The following is a 15,047-nucleotide window of genomic DNA, read 5'->3' as shown; positions in this document are numbered from 1 at the left end:
TAAGCAGTAAGAAATGATCTCTGTAAGCTTGTATGTTTATAATGTTATTTTGTTCAGCATTTTTCCCTATAAATAGTAAAAAGTTTGTATCAGCCCAGCCCACAAGAGTCTATCAAACAATAATTTGTGTATATCTATTTATATATTTATACACATATACACATATATATTTTGAAAGAATGTATTTATGTTTTCTCCAAAGAGAAAACAGCATGAACCATAGTTGCTTTTATCTCCCAGGGTTGGGAAGTCAGCTATGCACTCTATCAAATCCTTCCTATTGATGTTAGTATAGACCTCATTTGACCAAAAAATACTCCCTGTATCATTTATAAAGGCAGTTACTCTCCCAGAGTATCAAAAGGTTAGAAAGAGAATACCCAGTGAGAAATCATTCAGTGTTGTGTTTCCCCACAAGCGTTCTGACTGTGAGGAAAATGCTCTCAGAGCTTCTCACCTGCAGTGTACAACCATCGGACCTGCATCAGGAGGGTTACAGGTTTTGACTCTCCGTAAGAAAGCCAGAAAAGGTGTTGGGTGTTCTGGAACACCATGATCAGGCCAGGCAGTGAACTGGAATTGTCTTACTTCTCTCTTCTCACTTGAACCATTCTGTGAAGTAAGAACAGTGGTTGAAATTCTGTGTTCTTAGCCTCAAGTTGTATGATGTGTAATAACATGGGAAAGGTAACATGTAGATGTGCCATCTTAATTCCTTCCCCTATCCTGTATTCCTTGGGGAGAAATACTCTTTGGAGTTATAACTATAAGCTATTTGTAAATGACAAATATTTGCTCAGGCAGACAAAATTCCTAGGTGAGAAGCATTCCATTTCTCAGGTTTAACTATCAGGAGCGCTCCTGTCATATTTTACCGAAAGAACTAGTTCTTCTTCATCCAGTCTTCATTTGCCAAAACTTTCATTCAGAGCAAGAGTTCCATATTTATTGACAAATCACTAACAAGGAGAAAAACTGCTGAGCGATAATGGAAGAATCATTTCATTCTTCATTGTTGCCAGTAGAATCAAGATTTAAGTAAAGCCTTGAAATATTTGATTTCTCAAAAGAAGCTTTCTTTAAATAATGGAAAGGGGAAAGAGGGGGGAAGAAAGCAAACCTTGTAAAGTGCAAATGTTCGAACACAATATGTGGCCAGCTCCACTGTGTCTAGCAGGGTCACCTGGACCAGCCCATGGGTTTCTGTGCCTCTGCTGGGCCAATACTGGTCACACTTCACCTAGAAGACACAAGTGACACATTCAGGGCAGATCCTCATCAATTTCTCTATTAGCTTTATTTTGAGTTGCTGTTGAAGGAAAACAGCTTTTCTGCATTTCATTTTATGTTGATCTTTTTCTGGCATGCATTCTTGTTATCCCAATATATGTAAATTACTGCTCTGATGCCAATGTAAACCACATTTTTCAAACTGGTAGGAATACTAAGCAGTAACAGATTCAATTTTCCTGGAGAAAAATAAATTGCAGATTGTCGCCAAGTAGAATAAGGAGAGAGGTATTTGAAACTTCAGAGAACTTGAAAAGAAAACACAAAATTGTTCTAGGATAGATGTTAAGAATCGCTTCAGAAAGATTACACTTAGGCACTTAAATGACATGGTGAGATAGTTAGTGTTCATCCATCAACGTTTAAAAGGCACAAACGATTTCATCTTGAGCTATCTCGAAATATGCTTGTTTAAAGAAGAGCAGAAATAATTTGTAAATCTGTCAAAGTATAACAAACAACACAGCATTTTTCTTTAATACAAGATAAATGTGTATGTATATCAAAAACAAATGAAATATGTAAAGTCTGGGGGAAAAGAACTGTCTGTTCTTTAAAAAGTCTCAGAGGGTCACACACTAGCAGTGGCAAAGTTTAAATAATTTAAAACCCATTCATTTCAGATGAATAATCTACAGTGATTATGTGAAGTTGGACAAGAAAAGCACGTAAAAAGTATTCAATGCAATTAGTTTAATATGCAACAAAGAATAATTCCAAATCTGCTGTATGCCTCGAATTTACTGAATGTGCCTTTGGGTATTAAAAAGCATAACGAAAAATAGCAAAGATAACACTGTATTTTCTAGTAAGATGATACATCAGAATATATTTACCCTTTTCCATCTCAGATTCAAAGAAAAAAATGGGAGTAGTTCTTAGTTGAAGCCAATTAAAATGCATGTCTCTAGGTAAAGAAATCTAGTACTATTTTATATTAGTACATCTTCTACTTGAAAAATACTTGAAAATTATGATCTTTGGATTTAAACAAAAGCAATGAGGCATTATCATAGGTACTTGGATTTTTGGCTTAGTAAATAGAATTATAGGGAATCATTTGCTTTTATGTTGAATATAAATATTACCATTCTGTAAATAATATTGTAATTTTCTGTTTCACAACTAAAGCATTTGCTGCTCAGAGTCAGCCTCTTTCTGTGTAGATATCAGACCTTGTGAAAGGGAGAGGGTTAGTCCTCTACACAGTTTCCTAGACAAGATAAAAGAAAAGGTACCATTACACAGGAAGGCAGAGACTGCATTCTCAAGGTCTGCTACTATGCCTTTATCTCAACTGTGAGACCCACACAAACATTATCTATTTCAAGAAAATTGAACAAAAGTGGTAACATGAAAGTGGAGAATTATGTCTTAGTAAGATTTTTTTTAAAGGCTTGCATTTTCTAGATGCACAAAATATTCTTCTGTTTCATATTTCTATCATATGTTCTAACTTAACACAAGGGAAAGATAGTTCTTTAAGGAGAATATTGATGTAGTAAGACCAGGGTTGGGTACCTCTGTGTATTTTCTGAAAGCAAAGTCACTCAGTTGTGTCTGACTCTTTGAGACCCCATGGACTGTGTGTAGCCTACCGTGCTCTTCCGTCCATGGGATTTTCCAGGCAACAGTACTGGAGTGGGTTGCCATAGCCATCCATTAAAACCCAAGTTGTACTTGGACAAACTTAGCAAAGGCTACTACCCTCATAGAGCCAACATTACTTAAGTAACCCTAATTCAGACAGAAAAAAAAATCACAAAAATGAAGTCAGAGGATCTGTTCTAAACCATGAAATAGATGTCAAGTTGATGTCTTGCTGCAAAAGACAAAAGAAACTGGAGGCCTCTTATTGCAACATTTGAAGGGATGCCAACAATGTACTGAGTTTAGGAATCAACAGAGAAACTCAAAACTCACGATTTAAGAGTTTCAGCTGAACACGAGCCCTTTCAAATAAAAACCTACAGGTCATATCCCAGGAGGACAAATACCACTAAGATGGGTACAAAAACAGCAAGTTAATGCAACAAAATGAACTAGAAGTTCAGTACAATTCACCAAACCCAATTTAATGTAATTATGCTTCAATGCTGGAGAATGGTTATCCTGAGACCTTTTGATGAGGTAAGACAAAGGAAAACAAGAAAAGAACCATAAGCCAGCCTTTATGTGACCTCTGGAAAAATGACTCCATTATTGAGTGACTTTCCATCTACAAAGCCATTCCATCCCTAAAATGTAGGAAAACCCAAACTTATAATGATTATTTTAAAATTTGAGAACTGCAACTATTTTTGGCTTAGTTAGACTCTGACCTCTTTAGGAAAAAAAATTCCACAAAACATTACTATAAGGAGTAAATATTGTGAACATTTTTTAGCTAAAAGAATAAAGAAATAGTTCTTGTACTCATTTTAAAGAATGTATTCTAGCCTTACTCTTTACTAAAAAAAAAACAACCCTCTAAAATGTTCTAAGTGAAACTGCAAAAACTAGGAGCAACTTTTTAAAAAGTCAATATATTTAAACATCTGTGTTTTTTCTCAAGAAATATTTTGCAAGGGGAGTTTATGAAAAAATAAATGTTCTAATGTATGTGCACATTCACACGTAGTCTCAGCAGTGGGATTAGAAGGGTTGCCTGAGCCCTCTGAGCAGCAACACAGGCTTCCCTTCAGTGCAAGGACTGCAACACTTCTTTTCTCCACCTCATTCTCTGAGCAGACTGTATAGGTTTCATCCTGAGGGCTAAATTTAAGGGCTTAGACTTACTGACAAATATTCCTTTAAGCCTTGCATTATTAGCCATACACTAAACAAATAATTTCTGATTGTAATGTTAGAGAGGGAGTCAGAAGTCTAGTGAGGAAAAAAATTAAAAGGATACAGAATAACAATATAAATTACATATATATTTTTCCTAACCAGCTAATACAAATGAGCTAGCTCTGTTTCCCTCTCTTTTTTTTTTCTATATAAAATGCCATTTATTGTCTTTCATCTATTATCTTTTTTTTTTTTACTTTATTTTACTTTACAATACTGTATTGGTTTTGCCATACATCAACATGAATCTGCCACGGGTGTACATGAGTTCCCAATCCTGAACCCCCCTTCCACCTCCCTCCCAATACCATCTCTCTGGATCATCCCAGTGCACCAGCCCCAAGCATCCTGTATCCTGTATCGAACCTAGACTGGCAATTCGTTTCTTACATGATAGTATACATGTTTCAATGCCATTCTCCCAAATCATCCCACCCTTGCCCTCTCCCACAGAGTCCAAAAGTCTGTTCTATACATCTGTGTCTCTTTTGCTGTCTCGCATACAGGGTTATCGTTACCATCTTTCTAAATTCCATATATATGTGTTAGTATACTGTATTGGTGTTTTTCTTTCTGGCTTACTTTACTCTGTATAATTGGCTCCAGTTTCATCCACCTCATTAGAACTGATTCAAATGTATTCTTTTTAATGGCTGAGCAATACTCCATTGTGTATATGTACCACAGCTTTCTTATCCATTCATCTGCTGATGGACATCTAGGTTGTTTCCATGTCCTGGCCATTATAAACAGTGCTGCGATGAACACTGGGGTACACGTGTCTCTTTCAATTCTGGTTTCCTCAGTGTGTATGCCCAGAAGTGGGATTGCTGGGTCATAAGGCAGTTCTAGTTCCAGTTTTTTAAGGAATCTCCACACTGTTCTCCATAGTGGCTGTACTAGTTTGCATTCCCACCAACAGTGTAAGAGGGTTCCCTTTTCTCCACACCCTCTCCAGCATTTACTGCTTGTAAACTTTTGGATCACTGTTTCCCTCTCTTGAAATGTTTTCTTTGGCAATAATCCTCCCCCACCACCAGCTTTTTTTTCTCTGAGAGAAGAATCTCAGAGAAGAATCTAGAGAGTTACTACTTGTTAGGCTTCATGCATAGAGCTGAGTGTGAGAGTTAAGATGTGCTGTACAGAAGGCTCCCTTTCGGGGTATACAGAAGGTGGGAGTTACAGTTCAAATACTGATGTCTGTCTTTTCTTATTTGCTTCTGAAGTGACTACAAGTGGCCTTCAGCACTGATTCATGGAAGGTCAGGCAGTTTCACTGGTGACCAGTAAGCTGCTTCTCTGTTTCCAGGACCAAAGCCTTGTGGCCTCTTCTATAAAATGGGAATGAATATCTCCCGCATGACAGGTTTATTATAAGGGTTGGAAATTGTATACCTGAAACTCTGAACCCAATGCTGCTGCTAAGTCACTTCAGTCGTGTCCAACTCTGTGTGACCTCATAGACGGCAGCCCACCAGGCTCCCCCATCCCTGGGATTCTCCAGGCAAGAACACTGGAGTGGGTTGCCATTTCCTTCTCCAATGCATGAAAGTGAAAAGAGAAAGTGAAGTCACTCAGTCGTGTCTGACTCTTAGCGACCCCATGGACTGCAGCCAACCAGGCTCCTCCGTCCATTTTCCAGGCAGGAGTACTGGAGTGGGGTGCCATTGCCTTCTCCATCTGAACACAATGGCCAACACAAATAGGTATCTGGTGGGAATATTTATTATTAGTTAACCATGTTCTCAGCTTTTTGTGTTTGTTGTTATAAACCACTGAAATCATTCTGAATGTGAAAAATTGAATATATTGTTAATCCTAGCAAATATGTATTTAGGATTTTCTAGACGGGAGGTGAGGTGCCAGTGGCAATGAAAACACCAAAGTGAAAAACAGTCCTGTCCCCAGTCCATCTGCCATACTGACTAAATATGTAGGGGTGCTTCTATCTCCTGGTTCATCAAATAGGTAGTTGTGACATTCCAAACAGTCCTTTAATGGACCTGGGCCCCAGCTGGCTGTGAAGAGAGAATGTATTAGAATCAGAGTAGAAAAGGAATAAAGTACAACCAGGCTGTGGTTTAGAAACATCACCCTGTAACTCTACTTGAGGCCCAAATTGAATGAGACAGTTCAGATTCCTGGCTGAATATAGGGGAGATATTTCTTTTTATTATCACAAAGAGAATCCCTTTATGTGGTAAGCTTTCATTTTTTCCAAAATTATGGAAAGACTGGGTTGACCATTGCTACATGTATGCTGTGGAATTCATTCATTTTCTCCCTTTCATGGCAAATTATTAAAAGTAAGTTGATGGCATGATGGAACATATTTAAATGTATTCAAAAGACAAACTCACTGTTGGAAATATCTCGTAGGATTTGATCCAGCAGGTCTACTGACTGTGCTTTAGGGAAATGCTCTCCTTGTTCCGTTTTTACTTCCACATGGCTTATCTTGGACTTGGTTTGGCACACTAAGGGCATTCAACACACGCAAGCCAACTTTATAATCAACTATACTGTGGTCTAGGTTGGCTTATTTTTAAACAGCCTGAAACTTTATGAAAACAAAACCTCATTTCAATTTAACAAAGCTTTATTGAGCCTGGCAGCATGGCGGAAGGCACCAGAATTCCAAATGTAACAAAGCAATACTCCAAAGAGTCCCAGCAATATTGAACCCACACACATTCACCATATAGTATTTGAGAAAGCCTGCCTAGGGTTATTCAGTCAAAGAAAGACTTAGAAGAGACAATAAATGATATTTGGAAATCAGTATTTAGTACGTTTGAGCAAAGGATTCTACTGTAAAGAGGGGATAGTATGTTAACATTAGATAATGCAAATCAAGGCTGTTCTTGGGAAAAAGGAAATGTTACCATGACTAAATATACATTTAATAAGAAGAATACAATGAAAGAAAGTTTCAGGTAAATATTAGGATATATTTTAGTGGACAGAAAAATTACACACCAAACTGATTCTGTAGGCTATTATATCTCTTTTTGGCATTTTTTAAAAGACGAGATTTAATACTTGATTTTCCAAAATCAGGAGAGAGAGTTCTCAATGATTCTCTTCTCTTTGAATAAAAGTGTCATTCCCTCCATTCAACTAATATTTAGTCATATCTATTTTCAGATGGCAAAACTACCTGGTTTATGAATTTCTTTCGTTTTCTCTTTGCTGACCACTATTTAGTGAAGGATCAAAGGCAATGGAGTCCTTGAAATGAGAGTGATATTAAAGCATTTGACTATCAGTACAGTCATAGCTTTTCATAAATAAAACTATAATGTCAAAAATATTATTCTATAAATAAACCAAATTTTGCTGCTTATCAGTTCACTGAACCATTCAAACACTAAACCATTTATTAATTTAAAAACTTGATAGTCATTTTCATTTTTTTTTGATGTGTGCTATAGAATGAATATCTGTGCCCCTTGCCCCCATTCATGTTGTTGTTATTCATTAATAAGTTGTGTTTGACTCTTTGTGATCCCATAGATTGCAGCATTTCAGGCTTCCCTGACCTTCACTATCTCCCAGAGTCTGCTGAAACTCATGTCCATTGAGCTTGATGCATCCAACCATCTCATCCTCTGTTGCCCCCTTCTCCTCCTGCCCTAAATCTTTCCCAGCATCAGCATCTTTTCCAATGAGTTGGCTCTTTGATTCAGGTGGCCAAAGTATTGGAGCTTCAGCTTCAGCATCAGTACTTCCAATGAATATCCAGGACTGTTTTCCTTTAGGATTGACTGACTTTCCTTTAGGTTTGATCTCCATGCAGTCCAAGGACCTCTCAAGAGTCTTCTCCAGCACCACAGTTCTTTGGTGTTCAGCCTTCTTGATGGTCCAACTTTCACATCCATACATGACTTCTGGAAAAACCATAGCTTTGACTATACGGACCTTTGTTGGCAAAGTGATATCTCTGCTTTTTAATATGCTGTCTAGGTTTGTCATAGCTTTTCTTCCAAGGAGCAGGCTTTTTTTTTAAATTTCATGGCTGCAGTTACCATCCACAGTGATTTTGGAGCCCAAGAAAATAAAATCTGCCAATATTTGCATTTTCCTCCTATCTATTTGGCATGAAGTGATGGGACTGGATACCATGATCTTAGTTTTTTGACTGTTGAGTTTTGTTTTGTTTATTTTACATTTTTCATGCGGTTTTTTTTTCTACTTTTAAACATGTATTTATTTTCATTGAAGTATAATTACAATATATTGCTGGTTTATGACTCAGGGAACTCAAACCAGGGCTCTGTGACAACCTAGAGGGGTGGGATTGGCGTGGGAGGAGACTCAAGAGGAGGGGGACATATGTATACCTATGGCTGAACCATGTTGATACAGGGCAGAATGTTGAGTTTTATGCCAGCTTTTCACTCTCCTCTTTTACCTTCATCAAGAGGCTCTTTAGTTATATTCGCTTTCTGTCATTAGGGGGGTTGCTGTTGTTCAGTCACTCAATCATGTTCGACTCTTTGCAACCCTATGGACTACAGCACGCCAGGCTTCCCTGTCCTTTACCAACTCCCAGAGCTTGCTCAAACTCATGCCCATTGAGTCTGTGATGCCATCCAACCATCTCATCCTCTGTCATCCCCTTCTCCTCCTGCCTTCAACCTTGCATCAGGGTCTTTTCAAATGAGTCAGTTCTCCGCGTCAGGTGGCCAAAGTATTCGAGCTTCACTATCAGTCTTTCCATGAATAATCAACATCGATTTCCTTTAGGATTGACTGGTTTGATCTCCTTTCTATTCAAGGTACTCTCAAGAGTCTTCTCCAACACCACAATTCAAAAGCATCAATTTTTCTTTGCTCAGCCTTCTTTATGGTTCAAGACTCATATCCATACATGATTACTGGAAAAACCATAGCTTTGATTGGATGGACTTTTGTTGGTAAAGTAATGTCTCTGCTTTTAAATATACTCTCTAGGTTTGTCATAGCTTCACTTCACAAGAGCAATCATCTTTTAATTTCATGGTTATAGTTACCATCTGCAGTGATTTTGGAGCCCAAGAATATTAAAGCCTGTCACTGTTCCCTTCTAGTCACCATAAAGTGATGGACCAGATGCCACAATTTTGTTTTTTGAATGTTGAGTTTTAAGCCAACTTTTTCACTCTCCTCTTACATCTTAATCAAGAGGCTCTTTAGTTCTTCTTTACTTTCTGCCATAGGTGGTATCATCTGCATATTTGAGGTTAATGATATTTGACCCTGCAATCTTGATTCCAGCTTGTGCTTCATCCAGCTTGGCATTTCACCTGATGTACTCTGCATATAAGTTAAATAAGCAAGGTGATTATATATAACCTTGACGTATTCCTTTCCCAATTTGGAACCAGTATGTTGTTCCATGTCTGGTTCTAACTGTTGCTTCTTGTCTTGCATACAGGTTTTGCAGAAGGTAAGGTGGTCTGGTATTCCCATCTCTTTAAGAATATTCCACAGTTTGCTGTAATCCATAGTCAAAGGCTTTAGCGTAGTAAATGAAACAGAAGTAGATGTTTTTCTGGAATTGCTTTTTTGATGATTCAACGGATTTGGGAATTTGATCCCTGGTTCCTCTTCCTTTTCTAAATCCAGCTTGAATATCTGGATGTTCTTGGTTCATGTACTGTTGAAACCTAGCCTGGAGAATTTTGAGCATTACTTGACTAGTGTCTAAGATGAGTGCAACTGTGCGGTAGTTTGAACGTTCTTTGGCATTGCCTTTCTTTGGACCTGGTATGAAAACTGAGCTTTTCAGCCCTGTGGCCACTGCTGAGTTTTCCAATTTAGGGTGGTATTATCTGCATATCTGAGGTTGTGGATATTTCTCCTGGCACTATGTTGAAATCTGATTCCCTATGTGATCGTATTAGGAAGTGGGGGCTTGAGGAGGCCCTTAGGTCATGAGGGCGGAGGCCTGGTAGAATGGAATTAGTGCTTTAGAAGAGAAACTCTTGAGAGCTCTCTCACCCCTGCATTGTACAGACAGTTTTCTATGAACCAGGAAGCAGCACCTTAGTCTTAAACTGTAAGAAGTTAAGTTTCTGTTGTATATAAACCATCCAGTCTACAGCATTCTGTTATAGCGACCTGAACAGGATAAGACAAACGCATCTGCTCGGAATTAACAGATGGAGCTGCACTCAACTTTTCTAACGCCTTCTCCCATTATATCTCCACTTTCTAGCACGCTGTTGTAACCTGAGGGAAAATGTATGAAAGGTCCCTGTCATGGCCAGGTGGCACTTGCATACCAGGCCTTCCCTCATGACTGGAGTCTCTTTGCCCCTCAGCCCCAGCCACTCCTGGCAATGACTGGGTACTCCACACAGATTTACTGCCACCTCTGCACCTGCCTTCATCTGCCCAGTGGCTGCCTGCATTCCAACAGTGCTCCAGTGTCACTGACACCGAGCGATATCCTTATGTGACTTAAAGTTTCAATAAAAAGATAATGCTCGTATACCAGCCAATATGGATACATTTCAATATAGTAACTCCCAGTAAAACTACAGTGGTGCAAACCAGCTGAATGTCTGCCTTGCCTGGGCACAGAGATTAACTCGCACTTCTCAAAATCTTAGAAATAGCCTAGACCAGCCCGGAGCACTGTAAGCATGACTGCGAAGAATCACAGGGGCTTTGCACATTGCCATTGGGAGCAAAGCTGCATCTCTTTCTCATTCCCTAGGTTGTGCTGCCTATAATTCACTTCAGTAGGGATGTTCTGAGCCATCATCTGTAGTCTTCCATCCTAAATAGAGGATGTGGGATGGACAAAGAAGGGAGAAATTCCAGGAAGCTAACAGACAGTAAGAAATTGGTGGGATCCTTTCTCTGTTATCTGACACGGTTGACAAAAGAAAACCAAGAGTGTGGAACTTGCTAGATAAGGACCCAAACATCCTTTAGGCTGCCAACATGAGTATCTTTCTTTTTGTTGCCAGTGTCCTATATACATTAAGTATCCACTGCTTTTTTAAAAACAATCCCATACATCATGCAGACTCCAAAGGCAACGTTTGTGCTGCAATCACAACAGTTGCTTAAGGAAAAAGCAGTTGCTGTAGCCCTAGATAGGCAAGTGCTTCAGGTTACAGTTTGAGAAATTAAATGTTTAAGGCCTCTGGTGCTTCCAGTTCTGTTTGGAAGAGGACACAGACCTGGCATTTGGAAAGCATTTGCTCTCCATTAAACTTACTGAACCTTGACAAACCAGAGGGGCCAGGAATTAGTCTGCCACCAGCCAAGGCTGGGCATTCCAAAACCGATAACGACAATGAAAACAATAACACTGCCATTTATAATCTTCAAAGGGATTCTGCCAACTTTTAACCCAAAAGGACCTCACAATCTGAAAAGTATCTCAAGCTTTGTTCTATAGAAAAACAAGAAAGTGTTTAATCAGAATCTCCTTTCTTGCTGCTTTTTGTCCAGCATTTCCCTCTTAGCTATAGAAGCAAGTGAAATATGTCTCCATCTCACTGTCACTCTCTGTTGGGGGTAAATTTACTATAATGACATTCAGGAATGGAGAGGAAACAGGAAGAGTGGGTGGTCTTTAGGTCTGAAGTGCTCCAGTGGCCAAGCATCAGGTTTAACTCCCTAAACCATTAGCATAGTGTAGTTAACGCCAGCCTAACCCCTTTGGCCTTGACATCATCTAACCTCCATCCATTAACAACCGAATTTACTGGATTATGGATTTTCCCATTCCTGGCCTATCATAAAGTAAGTCGTGTTGCACAAAATGTTTGATCTGCTCGAGCAATGGATGCCATTAACCAGGTTCCCTTGTTATCTATTTGGGAACAGAAAATGGGATTTAGAGAGTTTGGAAACTGAGTACGGACTTCTTCACATCTTATTCTAGGCTTTTACCACTAACAGATGTGGCCCACATTGGATGATGACAATTCAAATCATTTCCCATGTCAGGGTGTGTCAAAATTTTACTCTCATCCTTGCCATTTATAGCACTAAGTCCCACTACAATACTAACTCTTTAAGTGAATCAACTCCCACTATAAAGCTTGCAAGAAGTGAAGCAACAGTAAGTGTCAACTATGGGAACTGACTGAAGGCAGGCTGGGCAGACAAGTGAAAGACAAAAGCCCCTTAACCTCACTTCTAACACTAATCAAGTTTGCTCAAGAATTTGTCAGCGATAGGCCTACACGTTCCCTTCTGTACCTCAAAGCAGAGAGATAAAGGGGGAACAAAGTGAACAATCACCCATCAAATAATAGAGCTTCCTGGGCCAGGAATGGTCTTTGCGAGTCCTCCCTTGGAGACCCCCATTCTTCAGCCTAGGCGTGCCAGCCATGCATCCCAGTTGCCCACAAATAACACCCTTGTAGTGGAAATCCCAGCTGTATACATTTTACTCTACCAGCGCTTCATTTTTTCCGAACTCTTTCTTCCCTCCATGTGGTTACCCAGACCAATTCATGTGCTTATTGGCATGTTATGAAACATGGAAACAATTAAAGACCACATTCTGGGGCACAGGAATAAGTTGCTGCAGAATCAGTGAACTACGCAGAACTTGAGACGATTTGGCAAAAAAAGATGGAAACCGTGGAATAAAACCCACTAACCATATCTCATGTCACACAGTATACAAGTCTTTAAATTTATTTGTGCATTTTCAGGCGGCAATCAAACTTCAACTTCAAAATCTCTAGTTTTTAGCATTATATATATATATGTATATATATATATATTTAATATATCCTAATGAAACTCATAGAAAATATTCAACTTACACATTTTCTCCTCAGGCTTGATATATGAATGTGCACTGTGCAAACAGTCTCCAGAGTTAAGTCTGGGATTCTTGCAAGGCCACATTTAAGGGAGACTGATGGCATTTGAAAAATCAAAGAACTGAAGTTTTCAAATGGCCGCCGTAAGCCCTAAGCCCTACCTTACACTTGTAAGCCTTTGTCAGTCTTCCAAGTGCGAATAATGGTCAATTCTCTAACAAAAGATCAGGGAAATGTCTAGCACATGCGAGAGTAACTTTTTTCTTGAGTGAACTATTCTAATTCAGCAAGGGTTACAAGCCCTGCTGCTGTGTCAGCCACAGAGAGAAGTTGGGAGTGAGCCTTGGCACAGAAGAGCGCTAGAAAACAAAGGAGGTTGGTTCTGAGAAGAGAATTCCCTATTGTCATAAATAAATAAGAAAGGGAAGGAGAATGGAAAGCTGAACCAAAAGGAAATGTGGTATCAAAACTATATTTAGTGGTAATTATTACTACATGTAACTCATGTTCATAATAATACTATTTTCACATTGTATTGCTTCAAGATAAGTGAAAGTAGCAGCCAGAATGTTCTATAGTAGACATTTTACAGGCAGATTAACACACTTCCTGTGTCAGGGTCTCCATTCTGGAGATTCTGTCAAAGGCAAACGCAAAGGGACCCCATGTTCTGAGCTACACTCTCCTGTTGACTAGGATGCATGGCTATGCAACCCTGGGCTGGGAACAGGGGGCAAAACTGACTACGTGGAGTGACTCTTATGTTTGGTTAGGGTTCGCCAACAACCACAGAGAAACAGACTCATTTCATTTGGGAACAAAACTTGATTTATTTGGAAGCCAGCTTTAGGAGAAACTAAAGCTATAATGGTAAGGCCTCTAACTTCTCTATTTCAACCAAAAAATAACAGTGTAGACTCACTGAGACACCTTGTCACATTCTTTATCTAAGGTGATATCCATATTAACGTTTCCATGTAATCCAGAAAGACTTTGAGGTGTCCAGCAGCTCGCTTAATGTCACATAGCTAGTGTGCACTAAAGTTGGGCTCTAAACCCAGACATGTGACTGCAAGGCATCCCTGCTTGGAACTCTGTCAGGTAGATTCCTCTGATGGTGGGGTCCCCAGCAATTCTGGGCAGTATCATGCAATCTTTTCTTCCTATTGTTTTCTCTTTCCCACTTCAGTTAATAGGTATTCCTGATTACTTGTAATGCACAGAAGTGTTTACACACATACACATGCCTTGTTTTTAATAAGCCAAGGGGATGAATTTTATTTTAAGAACCCAAGCAAGCCTTCATCAAAATAATCAAATTTTAAGCTTTAGCCCTTGGAGAAGTGATTTGTTTAAACTGCCTGGACCTTTATGAGAGAGACTACAGCAGTTTCTAAATAAAGCCAAGTAGATAATATGACTGCTTTGAAGTTGGCTGCTGGGAACTGAGAATTTAGTGAGTTGCAGGTCAGCCCACATAACCCTAAAAGTTCCCCAAGTATGGAGCTATATATTTCAGCAACAACTAACCACTGTTTAAAACACTGTTTGTATAGCAAAATTTAACCTGTGTTCTTGTTTTGAAAATCCAGGAATGCTTTCCCCTTGCTTCCTGGGACTTTAGGGGAAAGAGCAAGTGTACAGGGGAAATTGAGGTGGGAGGATGTGAGGGAGGAAGATGAAGAGCAGGTGAGATAATTTGGGGGTTCAGTGCTTTGTTAGATCTCTCCAGGGCATTTGTTCATTTATTTTCAAGTGTTCTAGACTGAGGAACAAAGGCTTTGGGGATCAGAGTATCATTTGTATAGCCAGGGTTGATGATGATTGAGATCTCTCAATATTGGCTTATGTGTCATAAGTTTGGGTACAGACAACCATCACAGAATAAAAAGCACAAGGCAGCACTTTATTCGGCCTCCTCAGGTCATTTAACAAAGGAGAGTGCTAACTTGCAAGAGCAAAGAGTAATTAATGAAGGGAATAAACAGAGTTCATTTAGTAACTTTCAAATAAGTTTCTCTGTCTGAGGTGGGAGAAAAAAAGGTAGCCTGCAACAGAAAGATAAACTGTGGGTATTTAAGTCACAATGCCTTCCACCAAGAACTGTTCATTACCATCACATGTTGCACTGGCAGTGGGGCC

At 39.2% G+C, this 15,047-nt stretch overlaps 1 protein-coding gene across 34 annotated transcripts in view; it reads right to left on the bottom strand.

The window, feature by feature from the left end:
* PTPRD (protein tyrosine phosphatase, receptor type D) overlaps nucleotides 1-15,047 on the bottom strand; it is a 573,002-nt gene that overhangs the window by 49,045 nt on the left and 508,910 nt on the right. For all 34 annotated transcript variants that reach the window (XM_018051970.1, XM_018051972.1, XM_018051971.1 and 31 more), the window contains 2 exons: nucleotides 1,121-1,240; nucleotides 458-612 (listed from right to left, as the gene is read on the bottom strand). In XM_018051970.1, the coding sequence (XP_017907459.1) occupies nucleotides 458-612; nucleotides 1,121-1,240 (275 nt within the window). The remainder of the gene's footprint in view (nucleotides 1-457; nucleotides 613-1,120; nucleotides 1,241-15,047) is intronic.

This window comes from Capra hircus, chromosome 8 (genome assembly GCF_001704415.2).
Source record: "Capra hircus breed San Clemente chromosome 8, ASM170441v1, whole genome shotgun sequence".
NCBI classification, from domain to species: Eukaryota; Metazoa; Chordata; class Mammalia; order Artiodactyla; family Bovidae; genus Capra; species Capra hircus.
Note: the sequence above shows the minus strand (reverse complement) of the source record. Positions and strands in the feature narration are given on the sequence as shown.